Below are 27342 nucleotides of genomic sequence, written 5' to 3'. Positions count from 1 at the left end.
TGGTAACTTTGGGGTTGCCCTGAACCCCCAACGGTGGGCTACCTTGGACCCAACTTTGAACCCTGTAGGTGGTTTACTTACCTGCAAAACTAACAAACATTTACCTCCCCCAGGAACTGTTGAAAATTGCACTGTCTAGTTTTAAAATAGCTATATGTCATTTGTGTGAAAACTGTATGTGCTATTTTGCTAATTCAAAGTTCCTAAAGTTCCTAAGTGAAATACCTTTCATTTAAAGTATTGTTTGAAAATCTTGAACCTGTGGTTCTTAAAATAAACTAAGAACATATATTTTTCTATACAAAAACCTATTGGCCTGGAATTGTCTCTGAGTGTGTGTTCCTCATTTATTGCCTGTGTGTGTACAACAAATGCTTAACACTACCCTCTGATAAGCCTACTGCTCGACCACACTACCCCAAAATAGAGCATTAGAATTATCTCTTTTTGCCACTATCTTACCTCTAAGGGGAACCCTTGGACTCTGTGCATGCTATTTCTTACTTTGAAATAGTACATACAGAGCCAACTTCCTACAATCTTCACCTTGTTGACAGTTATATAAACGTGCCTTCGTGCGTGCGGAAGCCCCTCCATGACTCATTTGCGCGCTAACATATGATTGGAACTTGTTTAAGCACCAGATACCCACTGCCTGTGTTTGCCCCGTTTACACCTTTAAGACAAAACCAGAACTAGCGGGTAGTGCTTGGGCAGGCACCTCTGCGCGCTCCTATCTTTGGATTGGGAGCATTTCCATCACAATTACTAGTCTGATTCCTCCATACCTGAGCTTGTTCCTGGGCCTTGCAAGTGCGCCATCATCATCTCCCAGCTATCTGACAATGGATACCTGCGTAACCCTAGTGCATCCTCCCGTCTCAATGCCACCCCCTCCGCACCCACCCAGATCTCAAACGAACACTTCCAAGACAGTTCAGTTGGCACCTCTGCAGACCTCCACCTACGAGTTATCAGCCTTCTAGCCGTTAACAGGCCCAGGTCCAAAACTCTTGCAGCAGTCTTGTGGCGCGTGCTCCTATGGAAGAGGCCCAGCACACAGCCCTCCCATGTGAACGGAATTGAACGCGTCGTGCACTCTGACAAGCAGCCTACTACTGCTCTCCAGTAACAGTGTAAGGAGGGACAAGACCATAACATGTGAATCATATCTGCATTAATGTGATGGCAACGTGGGAAAGCTGCATCGCAACGGGAGAAATATTTGTTAGTGCGAGCTGGCGTAAGGTATGCCCTGTGAATGATATAGAAATGTATCAGGCGAAATCTAGAGTTGCGGGGTATGTTAATGTGGCTGGAAAGAACAGAGTTCCATTGCGCGTCTGTGGTGGGGTAGCCGAATCGTTGTCCCAAGCCGTGCGCAGTGTGGCGTACTCTAGGGTCGTGTGCATACACTGCGCATTTGTGGACCACCTAATCAGGGGTCGTCCCCGCCACATCACCTGTATGTATTTTATCAGCAGATGGGTCGGGGCGCGGTCAACAGGTCTCCCCACTTAGATGATAAAGATCACAACAGCAAGTTATATAGCAGGAACTGTCCCGCGGGAAGGCCTGTGTCCCGAACCAGTTCGGAGAACGAGACCAGCCTACCATCATTATACAGATTGCCCAACGTGCACAACTCCGCTGCATGCCACTCGCATAATTCAGCTACCGACGTGACTTTGGAGCCACGAGGAGTTCCCAGCAGTGCCAAGGCTGGGGCGAACGGAACAGTCTCACCCGCAAGGCGCACAGACCTTCGGTAGCAGCTGTGGGTCACCCTAAGGAAGATCTGCCCTGGCGGCGCGAGCATGTGAGAGGGTGAAACAGGCGCGTCACCTGCATGAGGGACCAGAGACTCTCAGTAGTTGCCATATCAGTAAGATGAAGGCCTGCTAGCCATTTGGACACCCACTGGAGCTGAGAAGCCAAGTAATAATGCTCCAGATTAGGAGCAGATAGACCACCTCTCTCCAGCGGCATGTATAACTTCCTAAGCACAACTCTGCAGCGCCCCCCGTTCCAGATAAATTCTCTCAACTTGTGCTCCAGGCCCCTGAAGAAACTGGCCGGAATATAGTGTGGGAGGTTGGAAAAATAGTACAATAAGCGTGGTAGGACGATCATTTTCAACAGTGCGATCCTACCCGCCACCGACAGCGTTTGCCAGAAAGCCATTTGAGATCTAATGGAGGACACCGCCATCTTAAGCTTCCAGTCGAAAAGTCTTCCTTATGGTGGTAAATGCGTATGCCTAAATATCAGAACGTGTGGGGCTGCCAAGGAACAGTGTTTCCAGAGAGACAAAGCTCTGGATTTGGAAGTGTGGGATCAAAGGGAAAGAGACACGACTTAGACCAGTTAACCCTGAGTCCAGAGAGCAAGGCAAACAGCTGCAGTAGCGTCCCGACCTCTGGAGAGACGCCCGTGACATCTCTCAAATACAGTAGAAGGTCGTCAGCATATAGCGATGCCACATGCAGGCCATCTCCTAGGGCAATTCCCCAACAGGAGCCCCTGTAACGTAGAACCGCCGCCAAGGGTTCCATGGCAAGGGAAAACAGCAGCGGGGAAAGGGGACAACCCTGTCTTGTGCCTCTACGCACGTTCACTGTTTCTGAGATATTCCCCCACACTTTAACCCAGACCTGAGGATTAGTGTATAGTAGTTTAACCATGCAATAAAAAAGGGGCCCAATGCCAAACTGTTGTAGGACCTTAAAAAGATAAGGCCACTCTAAAGAATCAAAAGCTTTCTCGAGGACAAGGCATCCCGCCAACAGCCAGTCCTGTCTCAAATAATGCATGACACGGAACAGCCGCCTAATGTTGTGTGATGTATCTCTCGCAGGTACAAACCCGTTCTGATCCGGGTGTACCAAGCCCGGTGTCATAGGCGCTATATGCCATGCTAAGGTTTTGGCCAGTTTTTTATAATTTGTGTTGAGCATTGCCAATGGGCGGTATGAGCCGAATTCCGTTGGGTCTTTGCCTGGTTTGGGAAGGGATACTAGCATCGCCTCATTCTGGGATGCCAACAAAAATCCCCTCTGCACAGATTCTTCGTAGACACGGAGTAGCCGGGGCGCAAGATTGAAGCGAATGTCTTGTAAAAGTCAGCCAGCAGACCATCCGGACCCAGTGTCCTACCAGCTGACAGGTCGCGGATACTGGCCTGAATCTCAGTGAGTTCAAGAGACTCCTCCAACACATTCCTCTGGGCGGCCGTCGGGCAAGGGAGCACAGCCCCAGAAAGAAACTCAGCGCAGGCCCGTTGGTGGGGAGTCGCAGCCGAGACGTACAGAGTCTTATAGTGCTGCGTAAACGCGGAGTGTATTTCCAAAGGTGTATGAAGTAAGCTACCAGCATCTGAACGAATCGCCACAATTTGGCCGTGATCTCGATCACTTCTGGTCAGCCAGGCCAGATGCTTGCCCGATATGTCTGCTGAGGCATGCGTATGCGCCGAGTGAGCAGCATAATTTAAAGACGCTGCCGCTCGAGAAGGGATACGCGCTCAGCACGAACCTTAGACAACAGAGCCACCTCAGTGGGACTTGGGCAGCCTCCCTCTCAGGGCGCAGCAGGCTCCGCTCTATATGGGCAAGATCATGCTCAACCGAGCGACGCAGATTCCACTGTGTCCCCATGCAATGGCCTCTGATGAAAACCTTAAAGGTGTCCCATTCCGGCAGGCCCGAAGAGGCAGTGCCTTCATTATGCTTAAAGTATTCGCGGATTGCCACAGCTAACGATGCTTTAAACGCTGCATCCTCCAGGAGTTCAGGTCTAAGCTTCCAAGTGGGGACAGCTGGACGGGAAGTATCCCTACCCAAGCGCACAAGCTGTGGGTTGTTGTCAGAATGCGTGCAACCCAAATAATCCGTGTCCATGACCTCAGAGTACAAATTTTGTGTGTACAGAATATTCTGTCAAGGCGCACATGTAGGGAGTGTGGGGCAGAGTAATAAGAGTAAACTCTATCTGTGGCATTACGGTTCCGCCATATATCAATCAAGCGCCAGTTTTTGGTCCAGGTGGCTAACGCACGCGCAGCTGACACAGTAGGCGATGTAGGCAGTGGGGGGAAGGAGCGGTCTAAATCTATATCTAGCACGCTGTTAAAGTCCCTTCCCAGTAACCAAGGGTAATCACTCCACCCTAACAACTGGTTAGACAAAGTGTGCAGGAAGGAGGCCTGATCCACATTCAGGGCGTACACAGAGCAAGCACTATGGCATGGCCCGCATGCCGCCCACGCACCAAGGCAAATCTCCCCTGAGCATCTATGATTTGGGTTTCTGCTACAAAGGGGACACCCGGCTTGATCCAGACCAGGGCGCCCCTGGCATAGGTAGAGTGGCCCGTTGAGTATAATTGCCCTCTCCTGTCACAACTCACGTGCTGCTTACGCCTGGAATCCGCAGATAGAGTGGCGTGGGTCTTGAGTGTTCGGCTTTGGCCCAGAAAGGGGCGACTCTTTCTGGTAGCCACGGTGCTGTAGGCAATGGAAACGCCAAGAACAGACCGTGCCTTTCAGAAATAGCGCCATAGGGAAAAATACCCTAAAAAGGGGAAAAAAACTCCAAACAGAAAGATTCCTGAAACAAGAACAAAAGAACAGGAATCAACAGAAACAAAATTCAGGTAACACAGAATTGACGAAATCCAGAACCGAAAGGCAAAGAATCAGGAGCGAAGACACTATCAGAACAGAAAGTTGTTGCAGCGCAAGGAAAGGAAGAAAACACATCCCTTAAATACCAAAAAACAGGAAATGACCAACAGGAAGTAAAAGGACACCATCTTAGATAGGGAAAAGTACATAGAACAGAATAGAGTAGGAACCATAGAGAATAGGGAACAAGGAATGCTGGGAAGAAAAAGGTAACATGGGAAGGGGGAAAAGACATAAAGGAAGGTACAACCAAAAGACCCAAGAAAAGAAGAAAAGAAAAAAGAAGGAAAAAGAACAGGTAAGAGGGGTCAGGAGGCACAAGAAACGCAGAGTACAAAAGCAGAGCGAGGCCCCATGCCAAATCTGGGGCCTCGTAAGGTGCATGAAAGGCTAGGGGCGTGCCACGTCCTGTAGACGCGCTGTGCGGCCCGAGCCGAATGTTCAGCTCACGCGGCGCGACAGTAGGTTCCCCTCCCGAAGGCCCAGGTTTGAGGGGGAATAAACTGTGAAAGCGATGAATCAGAAGAGATGCGTGAACAGAAGATACATCTTCCCAAGAGCATTCACTGAGAGGATAACCCTTCCAAGGAATCAGATACTGAAGACGTTTGTGAAAAAGACGAGAGTCACAAATTTCCTGTACCTCATATTCAGGGACATCATCCACTAATACAGGAGGAGGACAAGGAAACTGACGAGAGTAAGGGTCAGGTACATAAGGTTTGAGCTGGGAAACATGAAAGACTGGATGAATCTTCCATGTATCAGGCAAGTGAAGACGGACAGTGACAGGATTAATCAACTGAAGAATACAGAAAGGCCTGTAGTAGCGAGGTGTGAACTTATTCTGAGAAAGGCGTGAGGGTAAGAATTTGGATGAAAGCCAGACTTTATCTTGAAGGTGATAGTGTGGAGTGGTCCTACGTTTCTTGTCTGCTATTTTCTTCATATATCTCTTGGTGTTTAACAAATTGGATCGAATTAGTCTATGGATTTGTAGAAGTCGTTTGGAAAGAGAAGTAATTGCGGGCAGAGGAGAGGTAGACTGAGGAGAAGTAGGAAAAGAGGTAGGATGATAGCCATAAGAACAGAAAAAAGGAGTGACCTTGGAGGCACTATGGACAGTATTATTGTAGGAAAATTCAGCAATAGGGAGATAAGTGTTCCAGTTGCTTTGGGTAGAATTGCAAAAACAACGAAGGTATTGCTCTAATCCTTGGTTCAGACGCTCGGTCTGTCCATTGGTCTGAGGATGGAAACCCAATGACAGTGCTATATTGATATTTAGTGTCCTACAAAAATATTTCCAAAACCGGGAAATGTACTGAGGTCCTCTGTCAGATACAATGGTATGTGGAAGTCCATGGAGACGGAAAATATGGTCAATAAATATCTGGCTTAGTTCTTGGGATGTAGGTAGCTTTTTCAGGGCAGTGAAGTGAGCCATCTTAGTAAAGGAATCAACAGTGACCATGATAACCCGGTTTCCTGCTGATGGTGGGAGCGAACTACATGAAATCAGTAGAAATGGTGTGCCATGGAGCTGGTGGAACAGGCAAAGGCTGTAGTAATCCTGCAGGTCTGGTACGGGGAATCTTGACTTGAGCACATATGGGACAAGCCTGAACGTATCTTTCAACATCCGGCTTCCAGGTAGGCCACCAGAAAAATCGCGAAAGAAGTTCTTATGTGGCCTTGATGCCTCTATGACCAGCAATCGGCGAATCATGGCACATTTCTAATGTCTTTTCTCTAACTCTGTTAGTAGGGAGGAATAACAGATTCTGATAATAATAATATCCTTGTTTTTTACATAAAAAGGGTCTTAGTTTATCTACTTCGCGGTCAGACAGGCTGGAGTATTCCAGTTGTACCTCCTCCAGGAAAGACTGAGCTACTCCAATGATCTTACTAGGTTCAAGTAGATACTGAGATGGGGAAGGAGTACAATCTGGATAACGGTGAGACAGAGCATCAGCCAGAATGTTTTGGGATCCAGGAATATAGGTGATGTAAAAATCATACTGACTGAAGAAAAAGGCCCAACGAGCCTGGCGACTATTCTGGCATACAAAATTACGTAAACATTGTAGATTACGGTGGTCTGTTCTCACCTCAAAAGGCTCCTTGGAACCCAACAGGAACTGTCTCCATTCTAGGCAGGCTGTTTTCAGAGCCAATAATTCCCTTTCAAGTACTGAGTAATGTTGTTCTGATGTAGAGAGTATATGGGACAAATAGAAAACAGGATGTTCAAGACCATCATCTTCTTGTTGTTGGAGTAAGACAGCTCCGATGGCTCTTTCGGAAGCATCGGTAACTACAATAAATTGTTTGTTGGTATCTGGATGTCTTAAGATGGGGGCTTGAGTGAAAGCCTTCTTTAAATCTTGAAAAGCTGTTTCAGCCGCCTTAGTCCAGACAAACCCTTTCGTTAAATTTTCCTTCTTTAAAGTGTGAGTTATGTAGCTGGTCTGTTTCACAAAGTCTAAGATGAATTGCCGATAAAAGTTTGCTAATCCTAGAAAACATTGTGTTTCTTTAATAGAAGAAGGAGAAGGCCAATCTAGAATGGCTTGTACTTTTTCTTGGTCCATAGCTATGCCGGTGGGACTTAAATGATAACCCAGATATTTGACTTCCGTCTTGTCGAACTCACACTTTTCTGGTTTACAAGATAGTTGATGTGCCCGGAGTCTTTGAAGGACTTGTTTCACATGGGAAGAATGGAGTTCGGGACGTCTAGAATAAATAAGAATATCGTCTAAGTAGATTACAACTGTCTGGTTCAAAAGGTCAGAAAACACTGAGTCCATAAATCTTTGGAAGATTGCGGGGGCATTAGTGAGACCAAAAGGCATAACTTTGTACTCAAAGTGACCAAATGGGGTCCTGAAAGCTGTTTTCCACTTGTCTCCTTCTTTAATACGTAAAAGGTGGTAGGCTCCCCGTAGATCCAGTTTGGTAAAACGTTGAGCCCCTCTGACTGCTTCTAGAATATCCTTGATGAGAGGCAAAGGATAACGATCCTTAATAGTTATCTTATTCAGGCCTCGAAAATCCAGGCAAGGACGAAGATCCTTTGTCTTCTTGGGTACAAAAAAGAGAGGAGCCCTTGCCGGAGAAGACGATGGAACAATAAGACCACTCTGTAAATTTTCTTCCAGATACTCTTTTAGAACTTCCTTTTCGGGTTCCGTGAGGGAATACATCCTCCCAAAGGGAACGACAGTTCCAGGTTCCAATGGAATAGCACAATCGTAGTCTCGATGTGGAGGTAACACAGGTCTGGATGGTTTTTGGAACACATCTTAAAACTCTAAATAGTGTTCAGGGACTCCTTGGACAGTATTAATGGAATAACCGGTAGTACTTTCAATAGGTGTTAATCTTTTCGGTGACCAATATTTGTCGGAAGCAAAACAGTTCTCATGACAAAACTGTGAAGACAAGGAAATAGTCCGGGTTACCCAATTCACATACGGATTATGTCTTATGAACCACGGAATTCCGAGAATGATGGTATGGTTGGGGGATGATATGAGATCAAAGGAGATGTGTTCTTGATGGTTACCAAACTGTAAACTTAACATCAGGGTAGTAGTATCGACTGGACCAGAGGATATCAAGGATCCATCCACTGTGTGCACTTGTTCGGGAATTTCTTTGGGTTGTGTTGGAATTTGTTGAGTAGTGGCCCAAGTCTTATCCATGTAAATACCACTAGCACCACCATCTAGTAATGCCATAGTCTTTTCTTGACGGCCGTCAGGTAGTTGTAACATGACAGGTAACATGAACAAGGATGTCGTATTGTCAGTAAATGAACTGATGGAAGGTATAGCCGATGATCCCGTCCCCTCCCTTCTTATAGAGGACGGGAAGTGGCGTTTCCCGATGGCCTTGGCGGACGTACAGGGCAGGTACGAAGCATGTGACCAGCAGAACCACAGTACAGGCACAAACCTTTCTTACGTCTGTCTTCCCGCTCGCTAGCGGAGAGCGGGCCTCGAGTAGTATCCACTTGCATGGGTTCCCCCTCTGTCTCTAGCAGGAGGGCGAGGTTCCTCAGAACGATGCAGATAAACCTGTGAAGTGCTTGGCTGGGAAGACCCTCTACTCCTTCTCTTCTCCAATCTTCGTTCTTGAAGACGGTACTCGATGGAAAGTGTTTGATCCATCAGGCCACGAAGATCTTCAACTCTGGTGGAATGTACTAATTCATCTTTTATTTCTTCTTTAAGTCCTCTACGAAACAAAATCACCAGAGTACGTTCCACCCAGGTGGTCTCTGCCGCTAGCTGACGAAAACGTGTAATATATTGAAGGACATCTTGTGAGCCTTGTTGGATGTCACATAAGGCTTCTTCCGCAGAGGCCTCCAATCCTGGACGACTAAACATTTGTTTGAAGCAATTCACGAAAGCGGAATAGTCCGACAATACCGGATCGTTGGATGATACCATCGGGGTTGCCCAGGCCAAGGCAGGACCGGATAAAGCACTGATAAGATAACCCACCTTTGTCCTGTCATGGGAGAATTGGGTAGGTCGGAAGGCGAAATACACCGTTAATGCATCAAGAAACTCACGTAGTTTGGTTGGTTCACCGGAGAAACGAGGAGTAAAAGCGGAGATAGTCGGAACATCGCCACTGCGGAAAGCCAAAGCCTGTCGTAACGCAGCATTCTCATTGCATAGTTGTTCCTGAGCTTGTTGCTGAATTGTTGTCAGAAGAGATTGATCAGGATCTGCAGCAGCCGCCACTGTGTCATCCATGGTGTTAGAGGACGTCGGGATGGTTGGGCGCTGCAATCTGTCACAACTCACGTGCTGCTTACGCCTGGAATCCGCAGATCGAGTGGCGTGGGTCTTGAGTGTTCGGCTTTGGCCCAGAAAGGGGCGACTCTTTCTGGTAGCCACGGTGCTGTAGGCAATGGAAACGCCAAGAACAGACCGTGCCCTTCAGATTTAGCGCCAGAGGGAAAAAAACCCTAAAAAGGGGAGAAAACCTCCAAACAGAAAGATTCCTGAAACAAGAACAAAAGAACAGGAATCAACAGAAACAAAATTCAGGTAACACAGAATTGACGAAATCCAGAACCGAAAGGCAAAGAATCAGGAGCGAAGACACTATCAGAACAGAAAGTGTTGCAGCGCAAGGAAAGGAAGAAAACACATCCCTTAAATACCAAAAAACAGGAAATGACCAACAGGAAGTAAAAGGGCACCATCTTAGATGGGGAAAAGTACATAGAACAGAATAGAGTAGGAACCATAGAGAATAGGGAACAAGGAATGCTGGGAAGAAAAAGGTAACATGGGAAGGGAGAAAAGACATAAAGGAAGGTACAACCAAAAGACCCAAGAAAAGAAGAAAACAAAAAAGAAGGAAAAAGAACAGGGAAGAGGGGTCAGGAGGCACAAGAAACGCGGAGTACAAAAGCAGAGCGAGGCCCCATGCCAAATCTGGGGCCTCGTAAGGTGCATGAAAAGCTAGGGGCGCGCCGCGTCCTGTAGACGCGCTGTGCGGCCTGAGCTGAATGTTCGGCTCGCGCCGCACCACGCGGCGTGACATCTCCAACGCCGCTGCAAGCGGGGCATCCCCCGGAGCGCCAAGTGGGTTTCCTGCAAAAAGGCGATGTGCACTGAGTGCCTTTTAAGATATGAGTATATGGAATACCTACGCTTAGGCGTGTGTATGCCATGTACGTTCCACGTAAAAGCTATGTGTGAGTTCATAGCAGCGTCTGATTGGTGTGGCTGAGCGCTATCTGTTCGGCCCATGTGCGCAAGTTTGTGCATACAATGGCGGGACCCCAGCACCCAGATAGGCATTTTGTGTAGAGACTCCAAATCAACAATAACAATCCCAATACCATCAGAGCAGATGAAAAACCGGTTTCCGCCCAAACTAAACAACTTATACGGTCAACCAAATAATTATACATGTTAGTTCTCCACTGGTAGGAGAGTGGGATAGGCCGTGTAACACGAGAATGAGCGTGTACTAAGCTATGCACCCCTGTTTGTGTGGATAACGGAGTGAGGGGCCAGTGGTAAGCAATGTCCATAAATAACTGGGGTACCAGTGAAGGCTTCGCAGCCCACCCACCAATTACCCCATGAATCAGCAGGCCAACATATACATATACATAATGATATAGCGTCTCCATAGACAAGGCCCGCAGCTCATGCCGAGGGAAGAGGTCCAACGTCTCCGGGCCACCCAGGTAGGTGCCAGCAGAGACTAGAACAGATCGTCTGCAGTGCCGGAGGTCACACCCAGGCATGCCGGGAAACTCAACTCAGAGAGCCGATCCGGTGTAGGTCGGTCACTGGGAGGTTGTGAAAGTTCGGTTTCCGCTTCCGATGCCGTTGGAGAGTCATTAATAGCCGCTGCCGACTGCAGCGCTTTGCGCCACTCCTGTATAATTTGTTCCAGATCAGGAGCGTGCTTCGCGTTCTCAGTGGTCACACCGCCTCCTCTGCAGCCGCGCCTCGCTCGGCTGCGCCTGCTCCTCGATGCAGGCGGGTTCCCCTCCGCCTTACGGCCCTTGATACAGCCTGTTGATTCCAGCCATTCCCTCGCAACTTCAGGCGTGGCAAAGAAGTGAGATTTGTTCTCGGCTATGATGCGGAATTTGGCTGGGAATAAGAGAGAGTACTCAAGGCGCAGTGTCCTGAGCCTGCGCTTCAAGGGTAGGTAGGAGGCACGGTCTCTTTGCACCGCCAATGTGTAGTCCGGGAACAGCATTATCTGCGCATCATCAACTCGGGTGGTGGGGAGGATCTCATAGTCTTGAGAATGATATCTCTGTCCACATAATGGAGCAAGCGTTCCCTCCTGTATTAGCCTCCGGAGCCAGTTTTCAGAGTAGGCCACAGCATCGTGGCCCTCCGCGCCCTCTGGCAGTCCAAACACCCGTATGTTGTTTCTTCGGTGCAGCCTTCCGCATCTTCAACACAACACTTCAATTCTCCTATGCGGCTCAATGCGGCTCCCATTTTGGTTTCTAGGCGAGACGTCGCCGGAGCCAGCTCGTCCACCCGCGCCTCAATCGTACTCGTCTTGTCCGCCAAGTTACGGTGATCTGCGTGCAGCAGGACAAGGTCGCTGGCCACCTTGTCTATTTTGGTTTCCAGGGATGTGCGAGCCCGCTCCAGCGAATCACTAATTCGTTCCACCGCGGCCAGCACGGCATCAAGCTTTTGGCTGTCTTGCGTTGCAGCGTCCTGCGACCTCCCAGCCCCAGTCCCAGAGCAGAAGCAGCCGGTCTCCGCCATATCCGGGATCTTTAGGAACGTCAACGAGCTACTCGCCACCAACCAGGCGGCACACAATGGGTACCGCCCTGTTGGGGCCCACCAGCGCACCCAGCCAGGTCAGGTTTGTGCTTACCTTCTTAATGTGTACTCCCTTTGAGCCGATGCACAATTGTCTTTTGCTGCACCTAACTTTCAAAGCTGTTTTTCTTGTTGCCGTCAATTCCGTCCACAGAGTGAGTGAGCTTCAGGCTGTTTCTTTTAAGCCCCGATACTAGTCTGTGCACCCTAACAAAGTAGTGTTACGCACTAAGGCTTCCTTTCTTCCCAAAGACATTACAACTTTTCATGTAGGCCAGTCTATCACCTTGCCTACTTTTTACGCACCTCCACATCCTTCTCATGCGGAGGAGAGATTCTACTGTCTGTATCCAAAAAGAGTGTTGTCGTTCTATCTCAGTCATACTAAATATTTTCCGGGTGGGCGATCAACTCTTCGTTGGGTATGTGGGTGCGAAGAAAGGGAAGGCGATGCAAAAAAGTACCATCTCTCGAAGGGTACTTGTAAGGAAAAGCCTCCTTGGCATGGTTACCCCCTGACTTTTTGCCTTTTGTTGATGCCAGTTATGATTGAAAGTGTGCTGGGACCCTGCTAACCAGGCCCCAGCACCAGTGTTCTTTCCCTAAACTGTACCTTTGTTCCCACAATTGGCACAGCCCTGGCAACTAGATATGTCCCTTGTAAATGGTACCCCTGGTACCAGGAGCTCTGATGCCAGGGAAGGTCTCTAAGGGCTGCAGCATGTTTTATGCCACCCTGGGGACCCCTCACTCAGCACATGCACACTGCCTCACAGCTTGTGTGTGCTGGTGGGGAGCAAAAGACTAAGTAGACATGGCACTCCCCTCAGGGTGCCATGCCCACCTCACACTGCCTGTAGCATAGGTAGGTCACCCCTCTAGCAGGCCTTACAGCCCTAAGGCAGGGTGCACTATACCCCAGGTGAGGGCATATGTGCATGAACACAATGCCCCTACAGTGTCTAAGCCAAACCATAGACATTGTAAGTGCAGGGTAGCATAAAGAGTATATGGTCTGGGAGTTTGTCAAATACGAACTCCACAGTTTCATAATTGCTTCACTGTAATCTGGGAAATGTGGTATCAAACTTCTCAGCATAATAAATGCACACTGATGCCAGTGTGGAATTTATTGTAAAATGCCCCCAGAGGGCATCTTAGAGATGCCCCCTGAAAACCAGTCTGACTCCTAGTGCTAGGCTGGCCAGTTTTTGCCAGCCTGCCACAACCAGATGAGTTTCTGGCCACATGAGGACAGTGCCTTTGTCACTCTGTGGCCAGGAACAAAGCCTGTACTGGGTGGAGATGCTTCTCACCCCCCCCCCCCTTTGTTACAGCGCCACAGGGCATCCCAGCTAGTGGAAATGCCCGCCCCTCCAGCCACTGCCCCCACTTTTGGCTACAAGGCTGGAGGAGATAATGAGAAAAACAAGGAGGAGTCACCCACCAGTCAGGACAGTCCCTAAGATGCCCTGAGCTGAGGTGACCCCTGACTTTAGAAATCCTCCATCTGGAGATTGGAGGATTCCCCCAATAGGATTAGGGATGTGCCCCCCTCCCCTCAGGGAGGAGGCACAAAGAGGGTGTAGCCACCCTGCAGGACAGTATTCATTGGCTACTGCCCTCCTGACCTAAACACACCCCTAAATCAGATTCCTGCAACCTACACAAAGGAGGAGGACTGCTGAACTGAAAGCCCTGCAGAGACGACGGAGACGACAACTGACTTGGCCCCAGCCTACCAGCCTGTCTCAAAGAAGCTGCACAGCGATGCATCTGACAGGGACCAGCGACCTCTGAAGCCTCAGAGGACTGCCCTGAACTGAAGGACCAAGAAACTCCCGAGAACAGCAGCACTGTTCAAAAACAGCAACAACTTTGCAACTTTCTAGCAACTTTTAAAGAACTCACTTCTCCCGCCGGAAGTGTGAGACTTCACCCTCTGCACACGACGTCCCCGGCTTGAGCGCCAGAGAACTAATACCGCAGAGAGGACTCCCAGGCGACTGCAACTCTGTGTGTAACCTGAGTTGGCCCCCCTGCACCCTACAGCGACGCATGCAGGGAGGATCCAGAGGCTCCCCATGACCGTGACTGCCTGGAACAAAGAACCCGACGCCTGGACCAAGCGCTGCACCCCCAGCCCCCAGGATCAAAAGGAACCGAACTCCAGTGCAGGAGTGACCATCAGGCGACTTTCTGCCTAGCCCAGTCGGTGGCTGGCCCGAGAATCCCCACTGTGGCCTGTCTGCACCACTAGAGTGAGCCCTAGGTCCCTCCATTGACTTCTATTGAAAACCCAATGCCTGCTAAGCACACTGCACCCGGCCGCCCCTGTGCCGCTGAGGGTGTGTTTTGTGTGCCTACTTGTGTCCCCCCCAGTTCTACCCTCAGAACACACAGGTACTTACCTGTTGGCAGACTGGAACCAGAGCACCCCTGTTCTTCATAGGCACCCATGTTATTTGGGCCCATCTTTGACCTCTGCACCTGACCGGCCCTGTGTTGCTGGTGCGGTGACTTTGGGGTTGCCTTGAACCCCCAACGGTGGGCTGCCTATGCCCAGGAAACTGAACTTGTAAGTGCCTTACTTACCTGAAAAACTAACCAACACTTACGTCCCCAGGAACTGTTGATTTTTCACTGTGTCCACTTTTAAAATAGCTTATTGCCATTTTAACTAAAACTGTGTATGTTACTGCTCTAATTCAAAGTTCCTTACTTACCTGTGTGGAGTACCTTGCATTTTATGTATTTACCTCAAATCTTGAATCTTGTGGTTCTAAAATAAATTAAGAAAATATATATTTTCTATTGGCCTGGAGTTAAGTCTTTGAGTGTGTGTTCCTCATTTATTGCCTGTGTGTGTGCAACAAATGCTTAACACTACCCTCTGATAAGCCTACTGCTCGACCACAGTACCACAAACAGAGCATTATTATTATCTATTTTTGCCTCAGTCAAGCCTCCTGGGGAATATCCGGACTTTGTGCACACTATCTCTCACTTTGAGATAGTACATACAGAGTCTAGCTTCCTACAGGAGTATTAGTTGAAAAGGCACGCAGTATTCATCAATTGCAGTGTCAGGTTGGTGAAGAAAACATCTTCCTGCCTAAGCTATCCAGCCTCTTTGATTCCCTGTCCGATCTCTGTCCGATGGAGTGGTAGGGAAGACACTAAGGGTTAGTCTGAATGTGGAAAATTTAATTTGAATGTGAATGCTGTTTGAGGGCTCCCCCGCCGTGCTCTACAAAACCCCCCTGGTCTGCTCCCCAAGGACACAGGTGCTTACTTGCTAGCAGACTGGAACCGGAGTACCCATAATCTCCATAGACGCCAATGTTATTTGGGCCCCTCTTTGACCTCTGCACCTGACCGGCCCTGTGTTGCTGGTGTTGGGTGTTTGGGGTTAACTTGAACCCCCAACGGTGGGCTGCCTATGCCCTGGAGACTGAACTTGTAAGTGCCTTAATTACACAAAAAGTACAAAAAATACACCCTCAGCGGCAGTGGGGCGGCCGGATGCAGTGTGCAAACAAGGCATCGGGTTTTGTATTGAAATCAATGGAGGGACCAGGGGGTCACTCTGACGATGCAGGCAGGGGGGCTTCTCGGGCTAGCCACCAACTGGGCAAAGGTGAGGGCTGCGTGCTGGTCACTACTGCACCGGTAGTTGGTTCCTCAAGAGGCTGTGGGTGCAGTGCTTCTTCCAAGCGTCAGGTTCTTTGTTACCGGGCAGTTGGGGTCAGCGGGGTCCTCTGGATTCTCTCTGCAGGCGTCGTTGTGGGGGTGCAGGAAGGTCGGCTCAGAGTGGACACGTCGTCGGAGTTGCCTGGGGGTCCTCTCTCCGGTGTTGGTTTCCCGAGGCATTGGGTGCAGAGTGGTGGGGACTCACACTTCAGGAGTGAGGTGAGAGTCCCTTTAAAGATGGTTTCTTCTTCTTGCTTTGGACAGAGCCACTGTCCACGTGAGTTTCTTGGTCCTTTGGGGTTTGCAGGGCAGTCCTCTGAGTCGGCCGAGGTTGTGGGCCCGCAGGATGCGTCGATGTTACAGGTTCTTTGAATCTGGAGACAGGCCGGTAGGGCTGGGGCCAAAGCAGTTGTCATCTCCTCCTTCTCTATGGGGTTTTCGGGTCAGCAGTCCTTCTTCTTGTTAGGTCGTCAGGAATCTAAAACCCTGGGTTCTGGGTCACCCCTAAGTACTGAATTTAGGGGTGTGTTAGGGTCACAGTGCAGTAGCCAATGGCTACTGTCCTTGAGGGTGGATACACCCTTCTTGGGTTCCTCCCTTTGGGGACGGGAGCACATCCCTATCCCTATTGGGTTAAATCCTCCAAAACAAGATGGAGGATTTTCCAAGGAGTGGGTCACTTCAGCACTGGTCACCTTAGTGGTGAACCTGGCTCAGGGGGTGACTCCTCCTTGTTTTTCTCATCTCCCCGGACTTGCTGCCAAACGTGGGGGCTGGGTCCGGGGGATGGGCATCTCCACTAGCTGGAGTGCCCTGGGGCATTGTAACACGAAGCCTGAGCCTTTGAGGCTCACTCCTATGTGTTATAGTTGCTGCAGGGGGGAGGTGTGAAGCACCTCCACCCAGTGCAGGCTTTGTTTCTGGTTCCACAGAGCACAAAGGCTTTCTCCCCAGGGGGTCAGAAACTCGTCTCTCAGTGGCAGACTGGCACAGACCAGTCAGTCCTGCGATGAAGGATTGGGTAAAATACAGGGGACATCGCTAAGATGCCCTCTGTGTGCATTTTTTCATATATCCAACACTGTTATCAGTTTGGGTTTATTATTCTGAGAGGTTTGATACCAAACTTCGCAGTGTTCAGTGTAGCTATGATGGAGCTGTGGAGTTCATTTTGACAAACTCACAGACCACATACTTAATATGGCCACACTGTACTTACAATGTCTAAGAATGGACTTAGACACTGTAGGGGCATATTGCTCAAGCAGCTATGCTCTCAACTGTGGTATAGTGCATCCTGCCTTAGTGCTTTAAGGCCTGCTAGAGTGGTGAATTACCTATGCCACAGGCAGTATTTTGTGTGCATGGCATCCTGAGGGGGATACCATGTCGACTTTGCTTTTTTCTCCCCACCAACACACACAATCTGCAATAGCAGTGTGCATGTGTTAGATGAGGGGTCCCTTAGGGTGGCACAAGACATGCTACAGCACTTAAGGACCTTCCCTGGTCACAAGACCCTTGGTACCACTGGTACCTTTTACAAGGGACTTATCTGTGTGTCAGGGGTGTGCCAATTGTGGAAACAATGATACATTTTTAGTGAAAGACCACTAATGCTGTGGCCTGGTTAGCAGGGTCCCAGCACACTTCTCAGTCAAGTCCGCATCAATATCAGGCAAAAAGTGGGGGTTAACTGCAACAGGGAGCCATTTTCCTACACCTGTATAGCCCCAATGAAAGGAGTCCGATGTGACTTCAGCACGTTGATAGAGAACTAGTGCGAGTGCATGTGGCTGGCCTTACTCTGGAGGTAGGAGACAACTGCCTGAGTCAAGCCCGCCTTCAACAGCCAGTCGCAGAGGCAAAGAAAAACTGTCCTATCTGATCTCCTCAGATGAGCTGCAAACACTGCCATCACCTTCATGAACACCTCAGGGTTGCTGGTGAGGCCAAAGGGGACCACTGTGAACTGAAAGTGCTTGTGGCCTACCAAAACCACAGATAACATCTGTGGGCAGGCAGATCGGTGATGTGTAAGTATGTGTCCTGCAAGTCTTATTCTACGATCTTGTCTCCCGGGTCCAGAGCAGAAACTACTTGAGCGAGTGTGAGCATTCTGAATTCCTCCTTCTTCAGTAAGAAATTGAGAGGGCACAGGTGTTGTGTAGCCATTTTAGTTATAGCGCCATGCATGTTATTTAACATAGTAGGCCTGCCGCCTAGATATATTTTATACGACTTTGCTTTATTATTGTTGCAATAGCCACTTTTACGGTCTTATTTTATTTATTTCTATCTGTTTTCCGCTAGGCCAGCACTCTGTTCTCTATCAAGACATTCTTGCTCACTCTGTGCTGCGGTAAGATAGGTTGCCGGTGAACGTGGTTTGAGTTTAGTCTCTGACATTCATAGAAAACACAAATACTTATGTAGGGACATTTTCTCAGAACATCAGCTGTTTTATTATAAAAAAAAGTCCCTTCCTCATACACGTTAGAGGGAGATTCCAGCCAGAGAACCGTGAATGTATGCTGATTGCTGAATGCCTCGCTACAGCTGTTTTTACAGGCTTCAGGCCTTTGCTCAGGTATGAGGGATGATGTCTTCCCAGGGGAACCTAAAGGGCAGAATTAGAGCTTAACACGCTGTGCTTTATTATAGCCTAGGTAGGAATTAGTCTATTGACTCTAGTGACAATATGGTAGCATTATTTTTATGTTTTACTCGCCTTGTCACAATTTTAATCTTGTCATGCTGTATCGTCCTGGTTATTGTAGTCCACGCTTTGCTATCTAAGATGCAGTCGCTTATTAAAGCATTATTGAAATAAATACTGCCTCTGTTTGTCATTGTGTATGTGAGACTAAGGTAACTGAGAGAAACCGATGTGACCTGAGTGACCACGGCTTCCTTGAGAAACTAGATATGTCATGCGGTCGGCTGCCCAATCATCCCTGCTTTTGGGTAGAGATACGGCATTGCTAGTTAGCTGGAGTAAAACCCGGATTGGATTGACAGATGTCACCTGTAGTGGGTCAGACTCACTCTCCCAAACCGCAGGCGATTCTGCCACTCAAAATCCAGTAGTCTCATTAGGATAATGAGAGCCTTTGCGACACAGGTCTAGGATAGGAAGAAGTCCCATGTCCTTCTTGGGAACTAGAAAGCAGCAGGAATAGCAACCACATCCTACTTCTGTTGCTAGCACACTCTCTATGGCTCCTTTGGCCAAGACAGCCACTACTTCCTGGCAGACTGGGGGATGTGGTCCTCTGTTAGCCTGCCGCAAGTAGGTGGTATGGGAGGAGGGATAGGCACGAAGGGAAGGAAAGTAGTCCCTTCGGACAATCTGGTGAACCCAGCAGTCGGATGTTAGCGACCTCCAGTGGTGCAGGTGATGGTGTATCCTTCCTCCTCCTGGTTGCCCAGTAGGACCGGTTTGTCTCCTGACTCGAAGAAAACTGCAACAGAGACGCATCCATCAGGGACCAGCGACCTCTGAAGCCTCAGGACTCCCTGAACCTAAGGACCAATAAACTTCTGTGAGCAGTGGCTCTGCTCAACAAACCGCAACAATATTGCAACTTTTCTGCAACTTCCAAAGACCTCACTCTTCCCGCCGGAAGCGTGAGACTTCACCTTCTGCACCCGACGCCCCAGGCTCGAGATCCAGAGAACCAACACCACAGGGATGACTCCCAGGCGACTGCGACCCCATGAGTAGCCCGAGACAACCCCCCTGGACCCCCACAGCGACGCATGCAGAGAGAATCCAGAGGCTCCCCCTGACCGTGACTGCCTGTAACAAGGAACCCGACACCTGGACCAAGCACTGCACCGCAGCCCCCAGGACCAGAAGGAACCAAACCTCAGTTCAGGAGTGGCCCCCAGGTGACCTTCTGCCTAACCCAGTTGGTGGCTGGCCCGAGAAGCCCCCCTGTGCCCTGCCTGCACAGGTAGAGTGAGCCCCAGGGTCCCCCCCATTGTTTCCTATACAAAACCCGATGCCTGCTTTGCACACTGCACCTGGCCGCCCCTGTGCCGCTGAGGGTGTGTTTTGTGTGCCTACTTGTGTCCCCCCCAGTGCTCTACAAAACCCCCCTGGTCTGCCCCTGAGGATGCGGGTACTTATCTGCTGGCAGAATGGAACCGGAGCACCCCTGTTCTCCATAGGCACCAGTGTGTTTTGGGCACCTCTGACCTCTGCACCTGACCGGCCCTGAGCTGCTGGTGCGGTAACTTTGGGGTTGCCCTAAACCTCCAACGGTGGGCTGCCTATGCCCAGGAACTTGAACTTGTAAGTGCCTTACTTACCTGAAAAACTAACCATTACTTACCTCCCCCAGGAACTGTTGATTTTTGCACAGTGTCCACTTTTAAAATAGCTTATTGCTATTTTCTCTAAAACTGTGTATGTTACTGCTCTTAATTCAAAGTTCCTAACTTACCTGTGTGGAGTACCTTGCATTTTATGTATTTACTTCAAATCTTGAACTTGTGGTTCTGAAAATAAATTAAGAAAATATATTTTTCTAAGTAAAAGCTAATGGCCTGGAGTTACGTTTTTGAGTTTGTGTTCCTCATTTATTGCCTGTGCGTGTGTGTGTACAACAAATGCTTAACACTAACCTCTGATAAGCCTACTGCTCGACCACACCACACAAAATAGAGCATTAGAATTAACTAATTTTGCCACTATCTTACCTCTAAGGGGAACCCTTGGATTCTGTGCACGCTATCTCTCACTTTGAGATAGTATATACAGAGCCAACTTCCTACAACAGTTTACTTACCTAGGTGGGGGCCTAGTACTTCGCATTCCACTTTCCTAGTATATGGTTTGGGCTCCCCCTAGGGCTACTATTGCTCATTGCTATTTTACACTGTTTTCTAACCCTTTTATTCCTCTTACTGTTTATTAGTGAGGGTTGCCTCTCTAGTATTTTCTGAAACTGTGTTCCAAAAATAAAGTACCTTTATTTTTGTACAAACAAGTGTTTTCTTTCTTTTGTGTAAGTATTGTGTGACTGTAGTGGTATTGCATGAGCGTTGCATGTCTCCTAGATAAGCCTTAGCTGCTCATCCACAGCTACCTCTAGAGATCCTGGCTTCCAGACACTGCCTACACTTCACTAAGGGGGGATACCTGGACCTGGTATAAGAAGGTGTAAGTACTATAGGTACCTACCAGGCCAGCTTCCTACACTAAGGTGGTCATTATGAACATGGCGGTCTGGACCGCCACAACGGTGGTGGTGGTCATTACTGCCAACGGTATGGCGGTCCAGACCGCCATATTCGGTTCACTCTCACCCACCGCCAGGCCAGATTTGACTGCCGTTCGACTGTGGGCATAGTCGACTCAGCGGTGTTAGCCGGGCAGGCGGTGGGATTATGAGCCCATTTCCATCAGGGATTCCCACGTGAGTTACCCCGCCAGGAAATCCCTGGCAGAAAGCATACAGGTGACAGGAAAAATCATTCTTCTCACCTGTATGTGGCATGCCAGGTCCCTCCCCCTACACCTACCCACCCCCCTGGCCCCTAGAACAGCCTTCACCCTCTACCCACGATCCTCAAAAACCGAACCCACCACCCCAAAACCCCATGTAGGTTCCCCCCCCCCCCAACCTGACCCTCACTGTCCCCAACCTCCCACCCCTACATACAATCCTCCCAAACCCCAACCCTCCCACATCCACATGCACCCATTCACTTGCATGCACACATGCATACATGCCCTCAGACACACATCCCCCCCCACACATAGACTCACACACACCCCCATGCACTCACAAGCGCACACACACTCTTTCCCCCCTTCCCTCTCGGACAGCACTTACCTTTTCCGTCGAGCTGCTCCGGGAGGGAACTGGCTCCCCGGATGCTGCTCTGCCGCTTCTCCATATACCGTCACGCTTATAACTGCTTCATTATAGGCGTGGCGGTAAGGGTGGAGAAGCATCCACACACACCGCCAGCATTATTGTGTCATTATTTGGCAGGGTGACCGCTGGCACGGTTGGCGGCAAAGCATCCCTCCAAAAACGTAATGACCACCTAAGTGACAAACGACTGACTTACTCACTTGTGGTTTTCCTGTAATGCGTAGAGTCTGGATCATGACTCCAAGGCCTACATTGATTGTGCTTTGACCCCCTAGGCCATTAAAGACTGAGAAGCAAAGCTCTTCACGCTGAAGCACTGCAATCGCTTTGATGCCTTTGGCCAGAATGCGCTTTAGAAATCCCTCAAATACAAATACAAGACACCAGCCTGAGATCTGCCACGGTCTAAAGGCAGGTCCTGATCCTGAGGTCACTCCTATAACAGATTGTCTTCAAAATCTAAATCCTCAGGTATTCCCAAGGAGAAGAATAAGAAGTCCAAGCAGGACTTGGCCCGCCACGCAACTCTTGATCGCCATAGAAGGCTCCAGAGATGTCATTGTGCTTCTCAGACAAAATCCAGAGAATTCTCTATGTCAAAGTCAATTCTGACCCTTGTTCCACAGAATCCAGAAATTTCAAGGCTATCAGTGACTCCACAGCAAAACAAGGAATTCCATGCAGCCATGTTGCAGCTTTCTGGCATGTTAAAAGTGCCTTCTTTTGTACCTGGGTCCCCTAAGAAATCGAAAGGCCTCCCAAATCTCTTTCACTGAAAGACTTGCTCTATGTTCCAGCTGTGCCATGTGGATTCGCTTAGTTCTCCTGATTGGCCTTGGTACCAGTTTCCAACTCTGGACCCACAACCTGTCGTAGGATTCTTACTATGGGGGTAACATTGCTTGGTCTCAGGCAGCCACACCACCTCGTCTGGGTGACTGAGTCAGTCCCACACCAACCGTAAGCTGTTGGTCTGACCTTCTCAGCTAGCTAGCAGCACCTCACCCACACCTAGAAAGTAAAGGTGATTTGTGGCAGCCTAAAAACATGACACTTGGACTCCTCAGGGAAGTTGTGGTGGAGCAGATCTTACCCCTTACTCTCATTTGCTCAAGTATCAGATATGCAAAGGCAGACACTGAAACGCGGGAATAGATTTCAATACATTTATTGAAGCAACTGCATTGTATGATAAAAGGCATGAGCTGTGATTATGAGGAAAATGAAACATAACAAAGTGATGGCTGTGACCATTAGAGTAAAACATATAAACACTTTAGCATCTAACATGAGCATAGCAGTGTTAGCCTTTCTACCTGTACTAGACTAAGGGAGAAGCCTCAACCCCATACCTGGGAAAAGGCAAGGGGTCTGCCTGTTGTTCTGCTGGCAGTCCTCCCGGTTGGCTGAAAAGACCAGGACAAGATCAGCAAAGCTGCTATCCACGAAGTGGCAGACAGCATACATGACTGGCTGGGATATCCCACCTACCCTTCCGAGGCCTATGTGGTGTTTATATAACAAAATGTGTTGTGTTCTCAAAACAGGCCTGACGTGATATTATGTCTGGGTTTGAGGCGTGACTCTGTAAGTCTTGGAGCGGCAATACTAAGTAAATTGTGTATAAATATGACAGCCTTGAACAGGGAACAGAGTGAAATGCGTGCAATCGACATATAATTGTAAAGCACGAACAAGCATGTTTTCTAAGAAAAGCAACTGATAAACTATAAAACAAGCTAAAGGTGAGCTGCGCTAAAATGTAATAAAATGAATAAAGGGGAATAAAATGTGTTTGGATCTTGAAGGCACAAACTATGGGCCTAAGATCTAAAATATAGGAGCCCAATTTAGGTGCTAAAAGGAACCTACGGCAAACCCACACTGGTACGCATGCTGTAACACGATCTCCTGGAGCCATCAACTCTGGATGACGATGGCCAACCCATAGTGCTGGCCCATGCAACACAGTGCCGCCCCAGCCTCAACTAAGGCTGCGCACTCTTTTATGTGAGTCGCTATTATCTTACTACCCTTTTGATTCTGAAACAGTGCATCACCTTCCGGAAGGGCTCAAGTTCTTAATTATTTGGTAGATGGTCATGATGTGTCCAACTTCACCATCTGCTGTGGGTTGGATACCACTTACTCCCACAAAAGAGCTGTTTGCACCTGTGTGCCATTCATAGGCATGTCTGGATGTGATCCACTGACTTTCTGGGAGATGTCGAAGATAGTCTTATGGAGATGCCATTTGATGGCTCCTGACTTTTCGAAGATAAAGCAGATTCAGCCCTGGAGAGCTTCAGGGATGGAGAAGTCACAGCACACTCCCTTGTGCTCTCTGCTCCTACCTATTAGCGGCCACAGCACTTTTGCCCTCTCCATGGCTGTGGTAGCGGTTTTCAGTACCAACAACTAATCCAGCCTGTCAAGCACTCACCTCAGCCTTTGCCTAAAGGTTTGACATGTTTACTCTCAGACTACCACTTAAGGAACGTAACTTGGTGTACAAGCTGATGCATAACTGCTTGCTTTGTCTCATGACCTCAAAGACCGTCTTTCTCATTCTGCTTACGTCGGCTTGTTGCATGAGTGAACTTCAAGCACTTGGAGTGCAACCGTACTACATCATTTTTTCCCTGCACAAGTTGGTGCTGAGAACTTTGGTAACATTCTTGCCAGAAGTCGTGACTGCCTTCCACTTTAGGAAATCCATTGCTCTCCAGGTTTTCTTTGCTCTCCCTCACACCTTGAAAGAGAAGTAGAGGCTCAGTTTGCTAGATCTTAAAATAGCTACAGGCTTTTACATTGATCATACCAAGGGCTAAGGTGTACAATCAACTCTTCGTGGGATTCTTCAGAGCTGCGGTCTACCCACATTTCGATGAAGCCGTTTTTCCTCCATCTCCGGGAGCAACCTGAGGATTGTGTCAGTCAACACTAATACCGTCCGTTATAGCAACAGACAGGGCAGTGTGGGACCTTGGTCCCTGTTATGATAGGTGACTTGCTTGCTGCACAGTGATGGGGACATTTCCCGTAATGGCTTACCTAGCAGGCTCCTGTGATACGCGGGCAGATACCTCAAGTCGTCTCTCATTAAAGTGAGCTGTACCCTGAAGTACAGAGTTGATCTTCTTGAGGTGGATCTCATCATCATGACCCAGAACGCGAAGTGTCTTCAGTTTACCTCTGACTGATTCCCTGGGGATGCCTTAAGGGTCTGCAGCAAGTGTTTCCACTGATCGCGCATCTGTCAAAAGCTGTGACTGTAAAGAGCAGATGCAAGGCCCGTCTCTGTGTCTACTGCAAGGAAAAGGTCTGTTTGATTGTGGTTCCACCAAATCCCAGACATAAAATGACCTAAGTGAAGTTCCAGAAATTGGGCTTCAGTTAAAAGAAAGTATGAGTGTAGTTTCACATTCTTGTGCTGGATGCCCTGTACAATGTTATTTGAAAAAGTGATTTACTTCAGCCGTTAGCCGCATTTAAAAAAAAAGCTAATGATGAGAAATCCACCTCTGAAAGAATAACTGTGCATTGCTTTATTTCGTATGCTGATGGATTCATGATGGTGTAACTATAAATGAGGGATCATAGGAGACGCGAATCCTACCTGAGATCTCGGAATGGAATCTATACCATTAATTTCTCACGTCTATCCTAGTGCGTTCAGTTAAGTTTATCCTGTGAGCTGTTCCTAAACGGAGTTTGTCTAGCGTGATTAACATTTTAAGTGCAATAATGAGCAATAAAGAAACTATGATTAATTTGTATTGAATCATTTATTATTCGTAACGAGAGCCAAAATAGTTTAGCTTATTTCTCTTTTTATTCACAGTGTTTGCAGGACGCTGGTTAATGTCGTTTTGGACCGGAACTGCTAAAATCCATGAACTATACACTGCAGCTTGTGGGCTGTATGTTTGCTGGTTGGCCATTCGGGCAGTGACTGTACTCTTGGCATGGATGCCTCAGGGTCGGAGAGTAATTTACTTGAAGGTCAGAGAATGGTCTCTCATGGTAAGTCATTGGTTCAAATGAACCTAATACTTTCAAGATTCTCATCTGTGAAATGTCATCTTAATTCTCACCTGTTGTAGGGAAATGCCTCCCTTGGCATGGTTACCCCCTAACATTTTGCCTTTTGTTGATGCTAGTTATGATTGAAAGTGTGCTAGGACCCTGCTAACCAGTCTCCAGCACCAGTGTTCTTTCCCTAAACTGTACCTTTGTTCCCACAATTGGCACAGCCCTGGCACACAGATAAGTCCCTTGTAAATGGTACCCGTGGTACCAAGGGCCCTGTGGCCAGGAAGGTCTCTAAGGGCTGCAACATGTATTATGCCACCCTGGGGACCCCTTACTCAGCACATGCACATTGCCTCACGGCTTGTGTGTGCTGGTGGGGAGAAAATGACTAAGTCGATATGGCACTCCCATCAGAGTGCCATGGCCTCAACCCACTGTCTGTGGCGTAGGTAAGTCACCCCTCTAGCAGGCCTTACAGCCCTAATGCAGGGTGCACTATACCATAGGTGAGGACATAGTTGCCCCTACAATGTCTAAGCCAAACCTTAGACATTGTAAGTGCAGGATAGCCATAAAGAGTATATGGTCTGGGAGTTTGTCAAACACGAACTCCTCAGTTCCATAATGGCTACTCTGAAATCTGGGAAGTTTGGTGTACGATGTTGGCTCTGTATATACTATCTCAAAGTGAGAGATGGTGCGCACATAGTCCAAGTGTTCCCCTTAGACATTGAAAGTGGCTAAATTAAATAATACTAATGCTCTATTTTGTGGTAGTGTGGTCGAGCAGTAGGCTTATCAGAGGGTAGTGTTAAGCATTTGTTGTACACACACCTGCAATAAATGAAAACACACACTCAAAGACTTAACTCCAGGCCAATAGGTTTTAATATAGAAACATATTATTTTCTTAATTTATTTTAGAACCACAAGATTCAAATTTTAGGGAAGTACATAAATTGTAAGGTACTTCACACAGGTAAGTATAGAACTTTGATTTAAAGCAGTAGTATACACAGTTTTGGTTAAAATGGCAAATACCTATTTTAAAAGTGGACACTGCAAAAATCAACAGTTCCTGTGGGAGGTAAGTATTGGTTAGTTTTTCAGGTAAGTAAAGCACTTACAAGTTCAGTCTCCGCATAGGCAGCCCACCGTTGAGGGTTCAAGGCAATCCCAAAGCCACAGCAACACAAGGTCGGTCAGGTGCAGAGGTCAAAGGAGGGCCCAAACAACATAGGTGCGTATGGAGAACAGGCGTGCTCCGGTTCCAGTCTGCTAGCAGGTAAGTACCTGCGTCCTCTGGGAGCAGACTAGCGGGGTTTTGTAGAGCACTGGGGGGGCCTACTGCCACAACCAGAGAGTTTCTGGCCACATGAGTTGAGTGCCTTTGTCAGTCTGTGGCCAGGAACAAAGCCTGTACTGGGTGGAGGTGCTTCTCACCTCCCCCTGCAGGAACTGTAACACCTGGCGGTGAGCCTCACCCCTTTTGTTACAGCGCCACAGAGCATCCCAGCTAGTGGAGATGCCCACCCCTCCGGCCACTGCCCCCACTTTTGGCGGCAAGGCTGGAGGAGATAATGAGAAAAACAAGGAGTCGCCGCCCACCAGTCAGGTCAGCCCCTAAGGTGTCCTGAGCTGAGGTGATCCCTGCCTTTAGAATTCCTCCATCTAGGTGTTGGACGATTCCCCC

The 27342-nt window shown here is 48.5% G+C and overlaps 1 protein-coding gene across 1 annotated transcript in view; it reads left to right on the top strand.

Moving 5' to 3' along the window:
- The window catches only part of MARCHF6 (membrane associated ring-CH-type finger 6), a 1058737-nt gene that overhangs the window by 808057 nt on the left and 223338 nt on the right, over positions 1-27342 (top strand). The window contains exon 21 of the mRNA XM_069219690.1: positions 25459-25640. Coding sequence (XP_069075791.1) covers positions 25459-25640 — 182 coding nt within the window. The remainder of the gene's footprint in view (positions 1-25458; positions 25641-27342) is intronic.

Source organism: Pleurodeles waltl, chromosome 2_2 (assembly GCF_031143425.1).
Source record: "Pleurodeles waltl isolate 20211129_DDA chromosome 2_2, aPleWal1.hap1.20221129, whole genome shotgun sequence".
In the NCBI taxonomy this organism is placed as follows: domain Eukaryota; kingdom Metazoa; phylum Chordata; class Amphibia; order Caudata; family Salamandridae; genus Pleurodeles; species Pleurodeles waltl.
The sequence above is the reverse complement of the archived record's forward strand: the minus strand, read 5'-3'. Positions and strand labels throughout refer to the sequence as shown.